General features: G+C 48.0%; 1 protein-coding gene across 2 annotated transcripts in view; it reads left to right on the top strand.

The window, feature by feature from the left end:
* Positions 1–23,454, top strand: part of LOC123035332 (protein unc-13 homolog A) — a 151,091-nt gene that overhangs the window by 101,751 nt on the left and 25,886 nt on the right. The window contains exons 24-37 of one of the 2 annotated variants that reach the window (XM_044453377.1): positions 3,291–3,359; positions 5,445–5,534; positions 6,111–6,245; positions 6,922–7,055; positions 7,209–7,294; positions 8,089–8,215; positions 12,306–12,402; positions 13,757–13,900; positions 14,920–15,003; positions 15,706–15,783; positions 16,737–16,825; positions 17,314–17,466; positions 18,900–19,023; positions 23,121–23,126. In XM_044453377.1, the coding sequence (XP_044309312.1) occupies positions 3,291–3,359; positions 5,445–5,534; positions 6,111–6,245; positions 6,922–7,055; positions 7,209–7,294; positions 8,089–8,215; positions 12,306–12,402; positions 13,757–13,900; positions 14,920–15,003; positions 15,706–15,783; positions 16,737–16,825; positions 17,314–17,466; positions 18,900–19,023; positions 23,121–23,126 (1,416 nt within the window). The remainder of the gene's footprint in view (positions 1–3,290; positions 3,360–5,444; positions 5,535–6,110; positions 6,246–6,921; positions 7,056–7,208; positions 7,295–8,088; positions 8,216–12,305; positions 12,403–13,756; positions 13,901–14,919; positions 15,004–15,705; positions 15,784–16,736; positions 16,826–17,313; positions 17,467–18,899; positions 19,024–23,120; positions 23,127–23,454) is intronic. The other variant, XM_044453376.1, reaches the window with a different exon arrangement.

The following is a 23,454-nucleotide window of genomic DNA, read 5'->3' as shown; positions in this document are numbered from 1 at the left end:
AAGTATTGACTGCATCGTCACTTCAAAGGGGGGCTTAGCCAAGAAATCAGAAGAAGGAACTAGAAAGGGTACTTGAGTGTAGGGGTGTTCTTCTGGAGACCCAGGCCAAGATTTCCCACACTATCATCTTCCTGATCACTATATATGGGTGTGAAAGCTGGACAAAGAAGAAACATAGAAGCAGAGCGAGTCAGAAGGGGCCTCCTGGGCCATTTAGTCTGACCCCGGCTCCAGTCGGCTCCACTCACGACACGCCCACCATGTGCATGTCCAGCCTGTCCTTGAACACCCTCACTGATGGGGCCTCAGCCCCCTCCCGTGGAAGCCCATTCCACACCCTCGGGTTCCAGCTGTCAGGAAGTGCTTCCTGGAATCTAAATTGAAACTTGGCTGCTTAGAACAAGGGCAGGGAATGAAACATAGAAACAGAACGAGTCAGAAGGGGTCTCCCGGGCCATCTAGTCTGACCCCCAGCTCCAGCCGGCTCCACTCACGACATGCCCACCATGTGGACGTCCAGCCTGTCCTTGAACACCCTCACCAATGGGGCCTCAACCCCCTCCCGTGGAAGCCCATTCCATACCCTGGGGGTCCTAACCATCAGGAAGTGCTTCCTGGCATCCAAATTGAACCTTGGTTCATGAGCTTGGCTCTGTTGGAGCAGAAGAAAAACTAAGAGGAAGAAAATGGATGCATTTGGATGGTGCAGGACCAGAGCTTTGCAAATCCCCAGGGCTGAGATATAGTAAAACCAGAGCTTTCCCTAGAAGTAAATATGCCAAAATGGAGGTTTTTATACTTTGGGCACATCGTGACAAGGCAAGACACCCTGGAAAAGACCGTCACACTAGGGAAGGTTGAGCGCAAGAGAAGAAAAGAAAGAGCAGGAGGGGATGGATGGAGTCCAATGAGGAAGCCTTGAACTTGGGGAAACTGCACAGAACTGTCCTCGGCAGGAACGTCTGGAAGGCTTTCATTCATTAGGTCTCCATAAGTCAGAGATAACGTGAACAGCCTGTCACAACAACAAAAGAAATATCTAGCTAAGAATGCAAGCTATCTATCTAAAAATAACTGAAGAACATGTTGAAATAATTATTCTTCCAGAATCCTCCCCATCCAGATTCCCTTGCCTAGCACTCTCTCCCCATTTTAAAGAGACATTATCCTCAGGTGAGATTCTGGATCGAAGGCCAAACGTAGCTTTCACCCCAAACATTGTGGGCCCAGATATAATGGATCCCCCCCCTCCTCCCCACTTACCTCACTAGCATCTACGAGCCGTTTTGTCTGTCTTTCCTGAGCAATAAATCATATATAAGTAGGTCCATGCAGTGTTACAAGGGCAGCTCCAACCCGGGGCAGGGGGCTTTGAGCCCTCCCCCCCCCCCCCAGTTTAGTGTTCCCAGATGTGGGTTGTTCTTCATCCTGGCCCATTATTGGGAATCATGGGAGTTGTAGGCCAGAACACCAACCTGGGGAAAGCAGACCTTAGAGAAAAGGCAGACGGCAGGAGTCACAAACAGAAGACTTGGGCTCTAGCCACCCAGGGGGGAAATTACGTGCATCCACACATGATTAAACATTCCTTCCCACCCTTTCTTAGCAAACTGGTCTTTCTTCAGCCCTTTGTAGGTGGTCTAAATCACATGCGTTTGCTCACACAGCGTGGCGTTCCAACCCCTTGTCCTTGTGGCTGGCCTGGTGCTGATCTCTTCATACCGCTGAGCAGTGCTAAGAAAACACACCTGCACTTGACACCACCATCACCCCGCCCTTGTGCAGGGGGGTGCACGCACAACCTCGTTGAGGAAGGGGGTGGTACCAGGGACGTGCAGGGAAGCGCAGAGCTCGCCTGCCCATACTTTCATCTGGGGGAAGTTTGGGAGGTTCCTTGGAGGCGTTCCCCCAGGAGTGACCCTCCTCTCAAGGGCTGTTTTGCTGCTCGCATGCAATGTTGCTCCAATGCTAAGCCCCTTCTCCCTCCTGCTTTGCTCGAGAGGCCCGGGGAATGCAGGTGGGGTGGCGACCGACTGGCTTGGTCGGGAAGCTTTGATCTCTGTGTCTGCTGGCTTGGGCCAGTCTGGATTGGATAGGTGAGGGCAGAACATGCGGTCAGGTGCCCTCCTGCTCCCGGAGCTGCTCTGCAGTTTCAGGCCATACGCCAGGCTGTTAATGATTTAATTTCTGAGGCCGGTGACCTGGAAGTCAAACCAGGCCCAAAGCATGGATACCTCTCCAAATTCCACTGAGAAAGGAACTCTAAGGAGGACCAGTTTCAGACCTGAGCTGGATCTCAAGAACTGGATTTTAGATTGCATCCTCTTTCCTGGGAGTCCTTCCCAATAATTTTGGATAATTGGGGTTATTTTGCTACAAAGGCTACTTACTAATGTCCAGGGGCTCCCGTTAATCCCTGGATTGAACATTACCCCTACTAGATTCATACTGGAGCATGGAATTCAGGAACATTCACAAGCAACCGTTAATTATTGGGGCTGCTTCCTTGGAAGCAAAGGCAGATGAGCAGGTTCCTCTGACTATCTAAAGGCGATCAAGGGGTGGCGAAAGTTGACAAGCCTATTAATTGTGGCTACATAGGGCCAGGTGGAACACAATTGACCCTACACACATGTGCACAGTTTGGTCATCTGACAGCCCACTGAGCAGATCCCCCCCTCACTGGCCTCTTGACCTGTCTCAGACCATCAACCCCTTAGCTCTCTGTTCCCTAGGCAAAGCATAAAATACAGATAAATGCCCTTAGATGACCCTACAGTCCCGTCTCAGCCCCTCCGATGAAGCAGATCTTCTCGAGCCCCAAAGATGGAACCAGGGCTTGAGGGCGTATGGTTTTGCACTGGAATCAGCGACAGAGCAACCCTCTTCCCTTGGCCTGCCACACTCACCTAGGGCAGGGCCCCTTTGTGGAGAGACGGCTGTGCTGGGAGGTTAGGCAGCTGGAGGGAAGGGAATTTATGCCTCCAAATTGGACACCCGAAAGAGGACAGACTGGAATGCACACAGCAGGGCGTTCCGTATCCCCTTGGCATGGGCACCTGCTGGGGAAGGGGTCTTGCTGTATGTTGCATAGGCAGTTCCCTGCCCCAAGGTGCATGCAATTTGGAAAGCAGGATGGTCTCCTCAGGGACAGGTGGTGCTGTTACATGCGCTAAGGCCGGAACAGCGTTGAGACGTAGGGAGGGTTTTGCATGTGTGGAGAGGTTGGGTTGGAGCTCCCTCTCCCTTAATTCCACTTACCTGTGTCTGGGGAATTTTTCTTTCGACAGAAAGAACGGTTTGTCAAACTGCTGGACCAGCTTCACAATTCTCTACGTATCGATCTCTCCATGTACCGGGTAAGACAACTGCAGCTGCAACAGTTTATTCAGCGTTTACTTAATTTCTTGATGGGATGTTTGTGTTTATTTGTGCTTGTATTAACTGCTTTGGGTTCTTGGTGCTGCCTGTTATGCAGGAATGCTGTTTGAAGGAGTCTTTGCCCTTAAAGGAGGCCAAACATGTTCTAAATAAAGACAGGAACTGTCTCCCCATGTGCTGTAGCACATAAGATGCGGTTACCACACACGCAGTCCCACAAGAATGCCAGGGGTCCAAAGATGCTGCAAGTCCCCAGAAAGTCTGTTTTGATGGTCTAGCATCTTGACACCTCATCACCTTTCGCTACTGCATCTTCTCCCCTCTGGAGGAAAGTCCCTGCCACCTGGACATATTCTGTCAGTGGACTGCTGCCCACCCTTTTTGCAGCTGGTTCTTATTAGCTGAACTGGCAGGGCACAGGGATTGCAATGTTGTGTATATCTGAGTGTGCCCATTTGTAGCTTGTCCACCCTTAAGTCCCCTGCAAACTTTACGGCTACTTCCAGGTTTAAGTTTGATCCATCCTGATACTTGAGACTTTTCTCATGTTTGCATGAAAATTCATGAGCATTTTTGTGCAGATGTGTCCCAATTCATGCTTTTGAACCTAACTGACATTTTCGCAAGCAGTTTTCTTAATAGGTCACATTTTGAACATTATTTTCCTTCTTATTTTCCTGCACATTTCTTATCTCTTATTCTCCTGCACATTTTGGACTAGAGAACTCCACCACAAAATTAGAAGTGTTAATCTTGAAAGATCACTGAGTTCAGGTTCACGTAATGCTTCCAAAGCGTGAAATCAGGTGATTTTGCATGAAAATGTTTACTGAATTACTTTCTCTCCACTCCGTAAATAGAGAATAGAATCATAGAGTTGGAAGAGGCCAGAGGGCCATCACATCCAACTCCCTGCTCAGTGCGGGACTCCCAGTTAAACCATCCCTCTCAGGTGGCTGTCCAGTTGCCTGATATTTAGCCGGAATTTGGCTTCCTGAAATTTAAGCCCATTTCTCCTCATCCTGCCCTCTGGGATGATAGAGAAGGATCCAGTCCTTCTTCTTTGTGACAGCCTTGAAGAGTGCTATCCTATTTCCCCTCAGTCTTCTCAGGGCTAAAAATCTCCAGTTCTTTCCATCTCTCCTCACAGGGTTTTGTTTCCAGTTCCCAGATCATCCCTGTTACCCTCCTCTCAGACCTTTCTAGCTGACCTGCATCTTCCTTAAACTGTGGTGCCCAGAACTGGACACAATGCGGTCTAAGCAGTGCAGAGTAAAGGGGAACTAGTACTTCTCACGAACTGGAAGTGACACTTCTATTAATGCAGCCTAAAATGGCATTTGTCCTTTTTGTAGTACCATTATTACTACGAATCACAAATATTGATGAGTTTGTATGTGATAACCAGAAAGATAGATAGGAGAGGGTCTATCCATCCATCGTCCGTCCGTCCGTCCGTCCTTCCTTCCTTCCTTCCTTCCTTCCTTCCTTTTGGAAAAAGTTTGTACATTTTGTTCAGGGAAGAACCTTGAAATTTGAGCAAGGTTTTGTTTTGATTTTGTACTGATGATCTTTTGCAAGGGTGCATGATTGCATCTGCCTCCTATGTAGGTGTACATGAAACTCTTCTTGTAAATATCCGTATATGTTTTGTCCCCTTCATAGGCTACATTGCATAGTCCACCCTGTTCTATATGTCTTAAAGGACTTGCCAATTTCCCTCCCACTTCATGCAGGAAGTGCTGAAGCAAAGGATGGAACTGATCAGTTCGGTTACAAATATGGACTGCAGCTTGAATTGTGTGCATTTGCGCAAGTTGGTCCATAAAAAAATAAAAATTACAATGCCATTTGTGCACATTTCAAGATTGTAATGGTTATTTGTCTGCATGCTAGAACTGAGAAAAATTTGCAATACCTTTCTGGAAAAATCAGGAAAAATGGTTAACTTTGCTACTGGAGTGCAGAATGCTGCAGAATCCCTATGGACTTAAATGGACTAGGATGGCATGCTTGTAGCTTTGAACTGACAGTCCCTCTGATTCCTATTTTTCCCCTGGCAGAATAACTTCCCAGCCAGTAGTCCTGAAAGACTGCAGGACCTCAAGTCCACGGTGGACCTTCTGACCAGCATCACCTTCTTCCGGATGAAGGTTCGTGAAACATACCTGAAAGTTCTACTGATGCAACACCCCAAAGACCAGAAAGTGTTGCACACTGAGGATATGGATCAATTGGTGGAGCGTGTGACGCCCCCTAAATGCCTGTCAAATGAAGACAAGGACATTATAGCTATCAGGATTCTGCACCCATCCTAGGAACTTACCCCCCAGCTGTCCCGCGAGGAAAATTGCTTTGCTCAGCTACAGACCAGCGTAATCCGTCCCAGCAAATACTGTTTGGGAGAAAGAGCTTCTGTCTGTGAAAGCAGCCTTCTGGACCTGGCACCATCTTTAAGAAGGGGCATTAGTACTGAAGTAAGATGGATCATAGGAATTTAGGTTATGCTTCCAGTATGAGTTAGCCATATTGGTTCTGTGGTCAGTCTTGATGCTCGAATTTATATATCCCTTGTCATCATTCCAGAGCTGATTACAGCACAGAAGTCTGCTCTCAAGCCAACAGCAGACAGGATTCATGAGGACTAGTTGCTTATTTGGAAGGCCCTCTGGTGGGGCTGGTGCACATACCATTTCTAATAACTGCATCCCCCTTTTCTGTTTTTGCAGGTCCAAGAGCTCCAAAGTCCCCCACGAGCCAGTCAGGTTGTAAAGGATTGTGTGAAGGCCTGCCTCAACTCGACCTACGAGTACATTTTTAACAACTGCCATGAACTCTATAGCCGTGAATACCAGACTGACCCGGTAAGAGGTTTTGGACTTTTCCATGCATTTCATGCAAGGGTCTCGACCCAGGACCCTGACAGCAAAACCACAGCAGCTTTCTAGAAGAAGTCACTTCTAGAAAGATGAAACTTCCAGAAAGTTTTTAGAAGAAGGAACTTCGAGAAAGATGAAGCTTCCAGAAAGTTTCTAGAAGGAACTTCTAGAAGTTTCTACAAGGAACCTCTAGAAAGATGAAACTTCCGGAAAGTTTCTAGAAGAAGGAACTTCTAGAAAGACTAAACTTGTTCTTGTCTAGTTTGCTGCTGCTTAGATCTTGATAGAAATTGCAAAGTAATAGTACACAAGCTACTGTTTCAACATAGCCATCTCCTCATGGATATGAGCAATTTACCAAAGAGATTCTTTTAAATCAGCACTGATGGCTGTATATTGAGTCTTGCATATGTAAAAGCTCATCCATATTTTAGAACTCTGAGATTTCTCAGAGACGATGCCAAGGTATCAAAGGACCTAGGTGGAAAATGGGCATACCATGGGGGAGCAGAAAAACTAAAGAATTATCAGTCAAGTTGAAATGAGATCGGAGTTAAATGCTGACTTCATCTCTACCTTGGAATACCAAGTTTCCAAAAGATAATGGGGATGCTATTCTGAATTTAAGATATCCCTTTTTGTGCTTCCCAACCCTTCCTAGACCAAAAAGGGGGAGCTGCCACCAGAAGAACAAGGACCCAGTATCAAGAATCTAGATTTTTGGTCCAAGTTAATCACTTTGATTGTGTCGATCATAGAGGAAGACAAGAATTCATACACACCGTGCCTCAACCAGTAAGTCTGCACCTGGGAGAATCAGAAAAGAGGGTTGGCAGGAAGTTTCTAATCCTTAGGAGAATTCAGCTGCATTGCTGAATTTTGCATTAAGATGCCAAACCATCTTCCTCTTGTGGAAATCGTTTTTCTCCTCCTCTGCCTTCCTGCCAGGTTCCCTCAAGAGCTGAATGTGGGAAAGATCAGTGCTGAAGTGATGTGGAATCTTTTTGCTCAGGATATGAAGTATGCAATGGAAGGTATGTCTCCCAGGGTATCCTGGATCTGCTAGGCTGCTTGGTCTTACACACCTGGTGCCCACTGAAGGCATTTCTCCATCTCTTTGTGGCCCTCCACACTTCTGAGCTCCTTGGGCAGAAGTGGAAAGACTCCTGGCTGAGTAGCATTTAACAGAATCCCACTGCATAAGGCAAAACATGCTGTATTCCCATTCCATCTTCTCCACCGTGGATGCAAGATGAGGTCACTGGAAACGCCCAGGTCTTGAGAGAAGCTTGGATGAGATGCATTTCCAAAGCATCTGTAAGCTTTTATTCCACCAGGGAAGACTGGTGAAGGGGCAATTGCTCCTGCCTTCAAAAGGACAAAAGGAAAATCCGGGAATTGCAGACACATCCATCTGGTCTCTGTACCTGCACCAGAATTCTTGGGCTTAGTTAAGTTCTGTGTGTGTGTGTGTATACGCGGACTGATTATTGTGTTACTCAAATATTTTGCTCTCTGCAAGTGGGGACTCAAGGTGAGTTCCCCCAGTCCAGCCACTGCAATAGCCTGCATTTCATATGCTATTGAGCTTAGACTGTGTGAGCCACTCCTGACTTAGCCCAATATGGTGCTGATGGGCAGTGGAGAAGGCAGCCCCATTAGGCCGTGGCTGCTGGGCAAATACGTGTCTGTACGTGGCCCTGCTGATTACCAGAAACAAGCGAACAAACAGTCCAAAGGAGACCCTGAAGACTTGACAAGAGCAGGCACCATGCTGAGCCCCACAAAAGCCTTCTCTTCCTCTCCCCCCCTCCATCCTATTCTTCAGACCACGACAAGCATCGGCTGTGCAAGAGTGCCGACTACATGAACCTGCACTTTAAGGTGAAATGGCTGTATAATGAATACGTCACGGACCTCCCTTTGTTCAAGAGCCGCGTCCCCGAATACCCCGCGTAAGTGGCAAGCTTGTCTCCCCGTGTTGGTCTTTGCAAATCCCAAGGAGAACCAGCTTTCCCCCATTTCAGCTGCTTGGAAGGAGATTTAAGCAGGCCAACAGGATTTTTGCCCCATGCAACCTTCTGAGTGGGAAACATGTTCAGATCACTTCCTGGTAGCTTCATCTAGGGTTTTATAAGGGTAAAAAATGTTAAGTTATGTTCAGTGGCAAAGTTGTGCCCAACGCTTTGTGACCCCCATGGACAATATTCCTCCAGGCCTTCCTGTCCTCCACCATCCCCCAGAGTCTACCTTAGCTCACACTGACTACCCCAGTGACTCCACCCAGCCCCCTCATCCTCTGCCGTTCCCTTCTTTTTGGCCTTCAGTCCTTCCCAGCATCAGGGTCTTCTGCAGGGAGTCCTTCCTTCTCATTAGGTGGCCAAAGTATTTGAGTTTCATCTTCAGAATCTGGCCTTCTAAAGAGCAGTCAGGGTTGATCTCCTCTAGGACTGACCGGTTTGATCTCCTCATGGTTCAGTGGACTCTCAGGAATCTTCTTCAGCACCACAATCCAAAGGCCTCAATCCTTTGGCACTCAGCCTTCCTTATGGTCCAGCTTTCACAGCCATGCATTGCAACTGGAAAAACCATAGCCTGGACTATACGCACTTTTGTTGGCAGGGTGATGTCTCTGCTTTTTAGTATGCTGTCTAGATTTACCATAGCTTTCCTCCCAAGGAGCAAGCGTCTTTTAATTTCTTGTCTGCAGTCCCCGTCTGCGGTGATCTTGGAGCCCAGGAAAATAAAATCTGTCACTACCTCCATTTCTTCCCCATCTATTTGCCAGAAAGTGAGAGGACCAGATGCCATGATCTTAGTTCTCTTAATGTTGAGTTTCAAGCCAACTTTTGCACTCTCCTCCTTCACCCACATCAAGAGGGTCTTTAGTTCCTCTTCACCTTTTGCCATGAGAGTGGTATCATCTGCATGTCTACGGTTGTTATTTCTCCCAGCAATCTTAATTCCAACTTGTGATTTATATAGCACCTTTCTCATGATGTGCTCTGCATATAAGTTAAATAGGCAGGGAGACAGTATTCAGCCTTGCCGAACTCCTTTCTCAATTTTGAACAAATCCGTGGTTTCATGTCTAGTTCTCACTGTTGCTTCTTGACCCGCATACAGGTTTTTCAAGAGACAAATAAGATGGTCTGGGACTCCCATCTCTTTAAGAACTTGCCACAATTTGTCGTGATCCACACAATCAAAGGCTTTAGCATAGTCAATGAAGCCTAAGTAGACTTTTTTATTCTCCCAGTATTTCAATTGTTAACTGTTTCAGTTAGCGGGTTTGTATTTTAACATTGGATGCTGGGCAACTATTTTTATTTCTATGTTTAGGATTAGTTTGCTGAAAACCATCCTGAGTCATTTAAGTATGGGATGGTATAGAAAAGTTTTAAATAAATGAATGAATAAATAAATATTTGTTTTCTGGAACTCCCTAGCTTTCTCCATGATCCAGCGTATGTTGGCAATTTGATCTCCAGTTCCTCTGCCTCTTCGAAATCCTGCCTGTACCTCTGGTAGTTCTCGGTCCACATACTGCTGGAGCCCAGCTTGTAGGGTTTTGAGTATAACTTTGCTAGCATGTGAAATGAGTGCAATGGTGCGGTAGTTCGAACATTCGTTGGCATTGCCCTTCTTTGGGATTGGAATGTAAACTGACCTTTTCCAATCCTGTGGCCACTGTGGAGTTTGCCAAATTTGCTGTCATATTGAGCACTAGGCCACTCAGGTGTGACCTAAATCATATTCCTGATGAATATACAGTAGAGGTGACAAATAGATTTAAGGAATTAGATCGGATAGACAGAGTGCCTGAAGAACTATGGACGGAGGTTCGCAGCATTGTACAAGAGGCAGCAACTAAACCCATCCCAAAGAAAAAGAAATGCAAGAAAGCAAAATGGCTGTCTGAGGAAGCTTTACAAATAGCTGAGGAAAGAAGGGAAGTGAAAGGCAAGGGAGAAAGAGAACCTCCATCCCTAGCTCTTCAGGCAATCTATTTGTTACCTCTACTGTATAGTCATCTGGAATATGATTTTGGTCATACATACCTGAGTGGCCTAGTGTTTTTCCCTACTTTCTTCAATTCAAGCCTGAATTTTGCAAGAAGAAGCTCATGATCTGAGCCGCAGTCAGCTCCTGGTCTAGTTTTTACTGACTGTATAGAGCTTCTCCATCTTTGGCTGCAGAGCACATAGTCAGTCTGATTTCTGTGTTGACCGTCTGGAGATGGCCATGTGTAGAGTCGTCCCTTGGGTTGTTGGAAAAGAGTCTTTGCTATGACCATCATATTCTCTTGACAAAATTCTGCCAGCCTGTGCCCTGCTTCATTTTGTACTCCAAGGCCAAACTTGCCTGTTATTCCAGTTATCTTTTGGCTTCCTACTTTAGCATTCCAATCCCCCGTGATGATAAGGCCATCATTTTTGGGTGTTAATTCTAGAAGGTGTTGTAGGCCTTCATAGAACCGGTCAACTTCAGCCTCTTCAGCACCAGTGGTTGGGGCACAGACTTGGACTCCTGTGATGTTGAATGTTTTGCCTTGGATTCGAGCTGAGATCAATCTGTCATTTTGGAGACTGTATCCCAGTACGACTTTTCCTACTCTTTTATTGACAATAAGGGCTACTCTATTTCTTCTGAGGGATTCTTGCCCGCAGTAGGATACCTGATGGTCACCTGAATTAAATTCGCCCATTCCTGTCCATTTTAGTTCGCCGATTCCCAAGATGTCGAGTTCAGTCTTGTCATCTCTTGTTTGACCACATCCAGCTTGCCTTGATTCATGGATCTTACATTCCAGGCTCCTATGGAGTTTAGATCTTTGCAGCATCGGACTCTCCTTCCACCACCAGATACATCCGCAACTGAGTGTCCTTTCGGCTTTGACCCAGTCGCTTCACTCTTTCTGGTGCTACTAGTACTAGCCCTCTGCTCTTCCCCAGTAGCACATTGGACACCTCCCGACCTGAGGGGCTCATCTTCTGGCCTCATATCTCTTTGCCTTTTGGTACTGCCCATGGGGTTTTCATGCCAGGGATACTGGAGTGGGTTGCCATTTCCTTCTCCAGTGGATCACCTTTTGCCAGAGCTCTCTGCTATGACCTGTCTTGGGTGGCCCTGCATGGCATCGCTCACAGCTTCATTGAGCTATGCAAGCCCCTTCGCCACGGCAAGGCAGTAAGAGAGACCCAATATAGTGTTGTGGTTGAGAACACAAGACTTGGACTCAGGAGACCGGATTCTAGTCCCTGCTCAGCCATGGATCCAACTGGGGAACTTAGGGCCAGTCATAGTCTTTCAGCTCAGCCTACTTTACAGGGTTGTTGTTGAGGGGAATAAAATTGAGAGCAGGAGACACACAAGAATTGTGTAAGGTGCTTTGAGTTCCTTGTATGAAAAGAGGCAGGATATAAATCTAATAAACAAACTCTGAAACCCTTCAACAACTGGGATTACAGTTTTCCACTTGGAAAACTGAGAGCAGGGGACATGGAGGAGGGTCTCTCAAGGCTGCCCCCCACCCCAGATTCTCAGGCCAACCATGGGAACAAGAGAAGAGGATGGAACAAAGGGGAGTAGGAAGATGAGCCCTTGAGAGTCCCAGGACCCATGATAAGCAGTTGCAAAAGGAATGCTGCCCACTCTGGGTTTGCATGGATCTTGGAGGACCCATCCAGAGGGGAGGAGCCCAGAAAACCCTAAAAAGGAGGGCTGGCAGAAGCCGTTTCTAGTTTGGGTTCAAATAACCACGGAGGCCAGTCTTTCTGTTGCTGTAGTTTGTTCGCTTTGACAATAGAGAGCTTTTTTTGCAAAGAGACTGTCCGCAGGGTTGGGTGCTTGCAACAATTTGGGTTAACTCTGAGAAGGAGGCAGAAAAAATGTCTCTTTCACAGGGGCAGAAAATTCTGGAAACTGGAGGATGGTTTCAGCTGAGTGCTCCTCTCTGCTTCCCAGTTTTGCTGTGCCAACTGTGTTTGTGTTTTAAAGCAGAGGCAGTTTTCTGGCTTGAGTTTTCCACGTTTTTCTTCCCAGATGGTTCGAACCTTTTGTTATACAGTGGCTGGACGAGAATGAGGAAGTTTCACGGGATTTCCTACATGGAGCACTGGAAAGGGACAAGAAGGATGGGGTAAGGTATCCAGTAGAAAAAGGACAGCCCCAAGATTAGGGCGGCCAAAGGAGTTCCACCAGCAGATAATTTTTAATGGGAAAAATATTCCCATTCAATGGTTGTAAGCTGTTTGGAGAGCCTCTGGCTAAGTGAACGGTATATAAAAGCTTCAGTAAATAAAATATTAAAATATTTAATATTTAGTATTTAATTTAATTTAAATATTAAAAAATGTTTTATGGAGAGCTGTTGTGCTACAGTGTTTAAACCCAGTGTTTTGGACTCCATCAACCCCATCTAGCATAGTTTTGTGCTCTGGGCTAGAGTGTCAGGAGGAGACGCAGCTTCCAAGGTGGGTTTGCCCGTACTTGCCACCTGATCAACCTTGCAGGGTTGTTGTGTAGATAAAATGGTGATAGGCTCAATGTCGTGAGGTCGTAAGTCACCTCTCCAATTAACTCACACAGCAGCCGGCAGTGAAGCTAAAGACTTTAATTGCTGTTCACTATAAAATTTATGATGCAACTGATAAGCTCTAGTAACAAGCCCCTTACAGTTCAGTTGCTCCCTTCTTTCTGAGCTGCGTCAGGAGACCACGTGACATCAGACCTTCCTGTCTCGCCTTTCCGTTCGTGGGTGGGACAGACCTCTGTCCTGTCGCTGTAATTGGACTCGTTGTCTTCAAGATCTCATAATTCGGGCATTTGCCAAATTCCCTGTTATGCCTTCTTGTTCTCCTGAACTCTGCCCAGCAGCTTCAGAGTCAGGAGCCGGGTGGGGGACGGGGGACTTGTTCAGGCAGCTCAGAGCTAGGATGAGAGGAAGCTCCTCTTTCAGACGCCTCCCCGTCAGTCTGCGGGGAGGCCATTTGCTCAGGGGCTAAGGGTCAGGCTGTGGAGAGGTTCCTTGCTCAGCAGTCTCAGAGCCAGGCTGCAGAGGGGCCGTCCGGGCGCTGGGCCTCAACTATAAGTCCCCTTGTTCCAATGCCTGACTCTGTTAGCTCCTGCCTCTTCCTCACGAGGAGACATCTCTGTCGCGCCGTCAGGCACGACACTCAGCAACCCAAGCACCAACTTCTCGAATCTCCGGACAGGGTTTGGGAAGGACTTCCTGGAGAGCCACTGCCAGACAGTGTAGCTCAGCCTTCCCTAACCCATTGGTCTTCAAACATGTTGGACTAAAGCCCCATCATCCACCAGCACACTTATGCCCTGGTTCCCCTATAGCCCAGCCCATCTGGGGGCCACCAGATGTGGGAAGACCCCTGTAAGCAGGGCTGAATCAGAAGACCAAGAGCAGGAGACAGCCTAAAGCAGTCCTGCGCTCCATCACAAGGACCTCAAGGCCTCTGTGTCTCGGTGTCTCCCTTCAGTTCCAGCAGACCTCTGAGCATGCCCTTTTCTCCTGCTCGGTGGTGGACGTCTTCTCCCAGCTCAACCAGAGCTTTGAGATCATCAAGAAGCTGGAATGCCCCGACCCACAGATTGTTGGCCACTACATGCGCCGGTTTGCCAAGGTAAGGAGGTGTCCTTGCTGCCTTGCTAGGAAGAACAGCTCTCACCTGGAAAGGGGCTAGGAGCTGTGGGTTTGCAGCCAGGAAGCTGAAGTCACGGGGAGCAATTCAGCCATGCGGCATCTCCGAAACAAGAGGCTTAGCTTGCCAGGCTGCCCTGCAGCTCCACTTTTCCCTAGGAGACATAGAAACAGAGCGAGTCACAAGGGGTCTTACGGGCCATCTAGTCTGACCCCGGCTCCAGTCGGCTTCGCTCACGACATGCCCACCATGTGCATGTCCAGCCTGTCCTTGAACACCCTCACCGATGGGGCCTCAACGACCTCCCATGACGGCTCCCTAGAACTGCTGCAGGAGAACCGCTGACTGGCTGAAAAGGAACAATTGGGTGTATCAGCGAGCCAATGTGGTACAGTGGATGAGAGCATGGGACTGGAACCCCAGCGATCCGGGTTCAAGTCCTTGCTCAGCCATGGAGCCAGCTGGGTGACTTTAGGCCAGTCCCTGTCTCTCAGCCCAACCTACCTCACAGGGTTGTTGTGGTGAGGATAAAATTAAGAGCGGGGGGAGACAAGGATGCCAGCCATTTGGAGTTTGTTGTGGGGAAAGCAGGATATAACTCTAATTTAAAAAGTAAACAGAATCACAGAAACCAGGATGGCAGGTTTGATTGGTCTTCCCCACTCTGGCACCTTTAGGTATGTTAGATTCCAGATCCCAACATCCATGGCTTTGGGTCATGAGGGTGATGGGAGCTGGAATCCAACACTTCTGGAAAGAGCCAGGTTGGGGAATAGTAACCTGGATGGACTTTTGCCCTGATCTAAGAAGTTGAGTGTCGCATTCTTACACATTCATGGTGGGTGGGTCCATGAGTAGCCAGTGTCCAGACAGTCTAAGAAGGGGGACTCTATCCAGGGTGGCCCTGGATTTGGTGGGGAAAAGGACGAGGAAGATCTCATCTTTGGGCGTGATGCCCCAGGTCCGATTTCCTCCTCTCACTGGCCTTGTTTGCGTTTCAGACCATCAGCAACGTTCTGCTACAATATGCGGAGATCATTTCGAAGGACTTTGCCTCCTACTGCTCCAAGGAGAAGGAAAAAGTGGTGATCTATCCCACCCACATGCCCTCCTTTTTGCCTTGTCTGCTCTCACCTGCCTGCAGAACTGAATTTCCGAAAGATGGCTGCTGGGGGTGTTGGGAGTGGGGTTTAGGGCTAGACAGTTGGTGCAGCTGACACAGGACGTGGGTCACCGAAACCAACCCTGCCTGCCCCTCCTTCTCGGAAAGAGCTGGGTCCGCTCCCCCCACCCCAGATTGTAACTGGCCCTCGGAGGGGAGAAGGGGGCATGTCTGGGGGCTAGGAGGAGAGGAGGCTGGGCCGCAGAGTCATGCCCATTCCAGTCCATGCTCCAGCCCTCTTCCCTTCCCGGAAGCCAGTCCAGGTGGCCAAAAGAGCCATCTAGACAAAATGCAGGGTGCAAAGCACCCCGGGGCAGTGGAGCAGGAGGATCTGCCCAAGGGGCCGTGGGGTTGTGGGAAATATATGTGTTTTCCGTGCATGGCATTTTACTGATAACATTGCTGTGCAAACGCCATCTTGGCAGGGTGGGTGTCGAGCTGTAAATGAGCATGGACAGAATACAGCTCCAGAGGAAAGGACTCCGATCAAACAAGGAAGCGAAAAGCTGGACTTGCTCCTCGTTAAAGCCCAGCGATGGAGGAGCATAGCATTGGTGAAGTGTAGCCCCTCTTCCCAGGCTGGTCCTGGCATGGTAGTGACTTGATTTGCTGTCTCCTTTTCCAGCCCTGCATCCTGATGAATAACATACAGCAGCTTCGTGTCCAGCTGGAGAAGATGTTTGAAGCCATGGGTGGCAAAGAGGTTTGCGCTTCCAAAGTAGCTTGAATGAGAGAGCAAGCCAGTGGATCCGTCTGGTGGGGTGTAGGCGGGATAACCATGGCTGGTGTCAGGAAAGCCTCGATGGCAGCCGCAAGAAGGATAACCAGGTTCAATCAGGAAAGACCCCGTTCGCCTTGAACTCAGCACTTTTATCGAAAGATCACCCAGGCTTCCTGCAGTTACTAACCACCACATGCTCCCGGGTAGTGGTTCTCACCACCAACTGCAAAATCACAGCCCATGTACAGACAGTTTTATAACCTGCTAGTCACGTACACCAATACAGAGTATTAAATTTCCAGATAATCTCGGTACAAGAGCATCCTGGAGTCTCTAGACATGACATAACGTCCTAAACCGATCAGAAATATTGTTAACAACAGCATGACTGATTGCTGTATTGATGGGTCAGTCCAGCAAATTCTTGACAGTTCAGGTCATCCAGGTCTGTCTGTTCACACATGTAAATGTGTCTAAGGGAGGAAGCATGTAGGAAACCTGGTTTGGCAACTTAAACTCAGCAGGAGCTTGCCTCTGCTTCGGTGGGCCCATCCAGAAACTAATGAACAGCATTATTTCAGTTTTTCTACAGCTGATAATAACACAGGTATGTGTGGCTTCCCAGTCCAGCTAAGAACACCTTCTTCTCAAGGCAACAGCAATGCCAAAGAGTGACTTGGCTTGGAATCTTTTTTGGGTGCTTCCTGAGAAAGGGGTGCAGGCATTTGATAACAAAGACACATAAACAACCATTTTCTGCCAGGATTTAGCTGAATTTTCCCAGCACTGGCTGGTACCCTCTGGTGGGACAGAGGCAAGAGCTTCTGGGGCAGAACAGCCCCCAAAGGGAGACACAGAGGCACATATTTAATATTGTGGGTGCAAATGCCATTTCTGTCCCTCCCCATGCCAATGGTTGTCTTCTGTCTTTCTAGCTGGACTCCGAGGCCAGTGACATCCTCAAGGAACTTCAAGTGAAGCTTAACAACGTCTTAGATGAGCTGAGCCGAGTGTTCGCAACAAGGTACGGACCACTGGGTGGCAATGCTACAGCATCCTCCCTTCCTTGACCAGCCAGTTGCAAATGGGATCTATTAGTCGGCCAATCAATTAGTGAGCTCTCCTGCTGGATCACAGAAGGGCCCATGTTTTCAGCAGTGGCCACCCAGGGCAGCTCCTGGAGCATGATAGTGTGATGGAGCTTCCACCAGCAGGAGCAGTCTACCCTGTGTGCTAGATGCTTGGGGGACAGAGTGCCGCTTTCATCCTTGTGCCCCACTCATCCCCTTCCCAGTAACATCTGGCTGTGCCCAGCTGGAGATGGGTCCTGTCTCTTTGGTCCCGTCTTGCAAGGCATTCCTTATCTTCTCAGACCCTTGGGATTTGGACTCCCCACTCCATCAGCACAACTTGGGGGGGGGGGCATTTCAGCTCCACTCTGCACATGACCCATTCAGCCCTCTGCCAAGACTCTTTTGCACACATAGCAAGGCCTCTCCTCTTCCCCCACAGTTTTCAGCCACACATCGAGGACTGTGTGAAGCAGATGGGTGATATCCTGACCCAGGTGAAAGGCACGGGCAACATGCCTGCCAGCGCCTGCAGCAGTGTGGCCCAAGATGCTGACAACGTCCTGCAGCCCATCATGGACCTTCTGGATAGCAAGTGAGTGCAAACAGGCAGAAGGGACCGGAAGCCCAGGGTCCACTGCCCTGCGGGTGCATCAGCATCCTTTCCACTCCTCGCTTTATATCTCATTTTAAAGCCATTCATAGCCTTTTGGGTTGTTGTTGGAGATTCCAGATCATAAATGCTTTGTTTCCATCAGTCACAGCTACCCTGTGGGAGAACTTCTCAGGATGGGAGGTTGTGGCAACGTTGGTAGCAATTGTGCTTAGTCGCAAGGTTATGCCCGACCCATCACGACCCCGTGGACAACATTCCTCCAGGACTTCCTGTCCTCCACCATCCCCTGAAGTCCACCCAAGCCCACACCCACTGCCCCAGGGACCCCATCCAGCCACCTCATTCCCTGCTGTCCCCTCCTTCTCTTGCCATCAACTGTTCCCAGCATCAGGGTCTTCTGCAGGGAGTCCTTCTTTCTCATTGGGTGGCCAAAGCATCTGAGCTTCATCTTCAGGATCTGGCCTTCTAAAGAGCAGTCGGGGTTGATCTCCTCTAGGACTGACCTGTTTGATCGCCTCGCGGTCCAAGGGACTCGCAGGAGTCTCCTCCAGCACCACAATCCAAAGGCCTCAATTCCTCTGCGCTCAGCCTTCCTTATGGTCCAGCTTTCACAGCCATACATTGCAGCTGGGAAAACCATAGCCTTGACTTTACGCACTTTTGTTGGAAGGGTGATGTCTCTGCGTTTTAGTATGCTGTCTAGATTTGCCATCGCTTTCCTCCCCAGGAGCAAGCGCCTTTTAATTTCTTGGCTGCAGTCCCTTTCTGTGGTGATCTTGGAGCCCAGGAAAATAAAATCTGTCACTATGGTAGCACATTATTTATAAAATATTTGTAGATGTTTATAAATATTTGTTGTTGTTTAGCCACAAGGTCCTGCCCGACCCATCGCGACCCCATGGACAACACTCCCCCAGGCCTTCTTGTCCTCCACCATCCCCCGGAGTCCACCCAAGCTCACACCCACCGTCCCAGTGACCCCATCCAGCCACCTCATCCTCTGCCATCCCCTCCTTCTTTTTCCTTCCATTGTTCCCAGCATCAGGGTCTTCTACAGTGAATTTATAGATATAGATATGTATAAAATATCTATCTTTATAGATATTTATAGCAGATTATCCATCTAGTACACTATAAATCTAGAGAAAAGGAGAAATGCAGCTGAAGAAGAGGAAAATTGTAGAAAACAATGCACCCAACTTACAAATTGCAGGGCAGTGGAAATAATGAATACTTCACTCTGGATGCTGAACCAGGTATTCTGGAACCCAACCATCCAAAGGAGGATGAAGACAAGTTTAGAAGCCTCCACAGAATGGGTCGAGACCCAACAAAACAGAGATACTCGCCCTCTTTCTCTCACTGGCTTCAGATGCCTATGCTCTTCTCCTTCTCGGCCTTTTGTTTTCCAGCCTGACACTGTTTGCTAAAATCTGTGAGAAGACCGTCCTGAAGCGAGTGCTGAAGGAGCTATGGAGGCTGATCATGAACACCATGGAGAAGACCATTGTGCTCCCGCCACTCACGGACCAGACGGTGAGTCCCGCCGGCGTCGTCATCTTAGCAGGGCAGTGGGGAGGCGCTCTTTCCATGATGTTTTTCCTCCCCTCCTAACTGAATTCAAAAACTCCAGGAGTGTGGAAAACCTAAAGCAGGGGTCCTCAAACTGTTTCTAAAGGGGGGCCACTTGACAGGTGCCGGTGGGGGGGCACGAGCCGGTGAGGGGGCGGGGCACGCACATGCACAAGGCAAGGGGGGGGGGGGGGGGGGGGGCATGCAGGGCAAGGTGCCGGCTTGCTCGTGAGGAGATCGTTTTCTCTGTGCTAGTCCAAAATGACCTCCTCGCGAGCAAGCTGCGCATCTGTCGAGTGCAAAACCTGTGGGGCAGGCCGGTTAAATGGGCATGGCGGGCCGGATCCATCCTGCAGGCCTTAGTTTGAGGACCCATGACCTAAAGGTTTGGAAGGCCAACCTGGAGGTATCTTTCCTTCCTCTTAAAATCCTCAAGTTTCATTTTAAACAAGTGAGCTTCTAGCAGTCCTTGTTTTGGCATTTATGGCAATGAAATAGAGCTCCTGGCTCTTGGTAGTTGTGAAAATCCTCTTAAACAGAAAAGCCAGAAAGTCTTCTTGAGGGAAAGGAGAAATTGTGCTTCTACAGGATGCAGTGGACTATGGGGCGGTTTAAAAACGTAATTAAGAATAATGCTGAGATTCTGCAAACCCACTTCTCCGCTCAGCAAATCTTGCTCCCAGTCTCCCTTGTGACCCATTTCTTTATTTTTTTGTCCAAATGGGAGATGTGGGTGCATTTGTCAAAAAGGTTCTCTCCCTCCCTCATGTGTATTTTTTTTTTTTTTTTTTTGTGAAAAGGGTGCTTTGATTCAAATATGTATTTTTCAAGCACAGTTGCATGTTTGGGAACTGGCAGATTCCTTGAGGGGAAATAGGCAGCCACTTGGTTTGGGGCTATGAGTGCAGCCAAGTTCAGGGAATTTACAACTGAAACAAAATTAATGTTCATATCTGCATTTTCGCAAATGGGAAATGGACATAAGGAAAACGGCCTCTATGTCTCTCAAGACAGAGGAAAACAAGAGAGGAATATTAGTGTACTGATCTACTTTACCAAGAAGTATGCTAAAAAGCAGAGCAGCTTGCACTGGACTGAAAATAATAGGAATAGTAGTGATCATGATGGGATTTGTTCCACTCAGGAACAGCAGTGTATTGGTAGAGGAGAAGGCAAGAGGGAAGTTTCTTACTAGCATCAATTTGAGATGCTTGACCCTGGAGTCCTTGCATCCAGCACTGCAATGCTAGGATTCTATGACTCACACGGGCCTCAAATCGTGGTATTTTGCTGAAATATTCAGTGTGAGGATTTCTGACCTCAAGATGAGAATTGCTCCGCAACGTGTACCCTCAAACAGAAGCTGGTGCAGAATATTGTCTCTGTGCCTTGCAGCTGACATGGCACAGGATCCGGTTCTTTGCGTTTTCCTAGAACTAGGTTTCTCCCTGATCATTGCTGGATTTCTGGAAAGGTCCCTGAAGTACTTGGATTCGCCAGCTGAGTTCTAGAGGCACCCTAGTGATTTCTTAATGAAATGCCTAAGAATGTCAGGATTAGCCCCTTCAAACCTAAGGGGGTCCATTACTGTGTGCAATTTTTTTCATGTACTGTGCACACAAAATCCTGGGATGACTGTAGTAATGTCATCATGTTGGCACAAGACAGAAAAGCAAAATGGACTTTCAGCAAAAATGTTTGCAACAGACATTACCGGTAATGTTTTATCCATACCAGGTGGTATACAAACTTAGGGGGATCCATTCTGATGCTGCATGAGATATTTTACCCCCGAGGCAGACAATATTTCCTTTAGCCTTGATCAGTGCTTTTTGTGTAAGAAAAAAGGTGCCAGAACTCATGAAATTATTTACCTTTTGCATGAAGTCAATCACTGTATGCACACCCACACATGTCAGTTGTGTAACGAAACATATCGGTCGCCGCCCACAGTAAGCACTCAGCGCACGACCACACAACCAATCACAAGCCGAGCAGCGCCATCACAACCAGTGTGAAGTATGCACACATCAGACTCGACACACAAGCAGCCCGCATGCACCAATTTAATGATTTTGCCGCCGACCTGCTACGCTCGACAGGGCGATTCGAATCCATGTGGACCAAACATCAAATTTTCAACAGTTTAAAACTTGGGAAATCTGTTGAAAAAAGGTGCCGGAACTCTGTTCCGGCGCGTTCTATGACAGAACAAAGCACTGGTCTTGATCCTGGGAAAGGGGGATAGGCGGCGCAGCTTGCCCAGCCCCACTGCCCTGCTTGTAATACAGCTGAGAGCTTTCTTATGTGAAAGGAAGAGTAAATGCTTTGCGTTTGGGAACCAATTTTGCTTGGAACTCAGCATGTGGTTGTGTGTTCCCTCCTGTACCCGTCAGGTTGGCCATGAGAGGGTCACACAGTGTCATCCTTGGGTCGGTATCTGCCATCTTTGCACAGCGCTTAGTCCGTGGCCTGGGTTGTCCAGCCTGGCATATCCATCTGCTTGGCTTGTCTTGAAGGCCATTGGCTTAATTTCTTCAGCCTTCCACAGTGGTAGCAAGGAACTAATTGTGCATCATCCAGAAAGCAAGGCTGATGTTCACACTTTTCACATCGTATCTCAAGTTTTGAAGGTTATGGGTCACCATTTAAGGAGGTGCCCAAACTCTTCATAAGTCTTTACCCCTCAGATGACACGTTGACCTTGATAGACGAACTTTGACTCAGCTGTCAAGCTTGAGACATTAACCAGGCAGTTATTTATTTATTCATTTATTTATAAAATCTGTATGCCGTCCAATTACTTACATCTCCGGACGGCTTACAATTCATTAACAAAGTTACCAATTTGTTTTTCATATCAATGGCGTGGAATGCCTTACAACTTTATTTCCTACGTGTCTTTGTGTGTCTGTCCTATAACGCAACCATATTCTACTACTATATTGCGTGGTTAAGCATTTTCAGTTGCTCTTCTCTTGGTATTTCATGAAAAGGAAGGTGGCTTTGAGAGAGGTGGAATAACCATTTCTCAGCCATCCTCCCAGGAATTATAATAAAACTGTTCTTTTCAAATTCTTTTAAAACATTTTGAAAGTTATGAAAACCATGGGTTGGTTGGTTTGTTAGATTGATGTCCTGAGGAGTGGATGGAAATGTTAAAGATCATGGGGAGAACTTAAGTATTCTAGCTTGGGATTTTCTAAAAATGGCAAATTCTCACAGCATGTGTGCACAGGGGAATCAGTGGCATTGAGTGTGAGTTGTGTGCCTGCTAGGGAAGGGCCATGTAACTTGGGTCACGTGTCAGATAGGGACGAACGAATCTATCAGTGTCTCTTTTCCCATATTCAGATGTTAATATCTCATTTTCTGCCCAACCCGCATGTGAAGAAATGTGCATCTGATGTTTGTAAGTTTGTATGAAAATAGGATGGGACGAAACACATTTATTTGCACCAGGCAAATTCAGTAGGTACAGCTGCTCCTGGAACGCTGCTTATTTTACCTACTGTGTAGTTGTTGAAATGAAATGCTCACCAGGAGGAAAACAACCTCAGTCCCAACCCTTCGGCACAACTGTGGCTCAAGGAACAAAGTTTCCAAGGAGTGTTAAGATGTAAGCAACCCAAACCGGGTTGAGCTAAGCCGTCGATTCCCTTCCCCACCAAACAGTCTTGGAAGTAAAAGGTTCTTTCTGTCCAGTTGAAGTCAAAATTTGGCCAGGGCTTCTCCAGATGAAATGCTGCACACGAGTTGTGGGCGGGGTGCTTATTCTATGTATTTATTTATCTTAAACTTTTATATACCATCCCATCACTGACGGTTGATGGTTTACAACAACAGCGATCAAATCCGATTAAAAAATAAAAGCATCACAGCATCCAGTCCTCACTGTAGCAACCACAACTTAAGATAATTGGCAATTAAAACAGTGGGGGACTAAACAGCGTGCTCGGGGTGTGGGAGGGGCAGGCTTGGAGGGAGCGCGGTGGATCGAGGCCAATGCCCTACTCATGTGATGGTTGTTCTTTCTGATTATTCTGCTCCGCTCCCGGCAGATGATTGTAAGTATGGCAGACACCTGCCTCCCGTGTTTGTCTCTTTCTCTCTCTCTCTCTCTTCCTGTCTGTGTGCCTTGGCGTCCAGTGCTCCCCACCTCTCTGGAAACTCGAGCTGGTTTTGTCGTCCCTGTGCTGTCTCCCTCCATCGTCCTCTGTGCCTCCTCTTCTCTTCTCGCTCCCCTCTGCCCGCCGCTCTGCCGCCTCTTGTCCTGCGCCCCCCCCCCCCCATGTTGCAGAGCTGCTTCGTGACAGCTGTCGCGCCTCGGTGGAAAGCCCGCTGCCCCACTCTGTGCGGTTTCTCTCCCTGGGTTGCGGCGGGACCGTCCCTGGC

This window comes from Varanus komodoensis, unplaced genomic scaffold, assembly GCF_004798865.1.
Source record: "Varanus komodoensis strain SLA01 unplaced genomic scaffold, ASM479886v1 scaffold79, whole genome shotgun sequence".
NCBI classification, from domain to species: domain Eukaryota; kingdom Metazoa; phylum Chordata; class Lepidosauria; order Squamata; family Varanidae; genus Varanus; species Varanus komodoensis.
The sequence above is the reverse complement of the archived record's forward strand: the minus strand, read 5'-3'. Positions and strand labels throughout refer to the sequence as shown.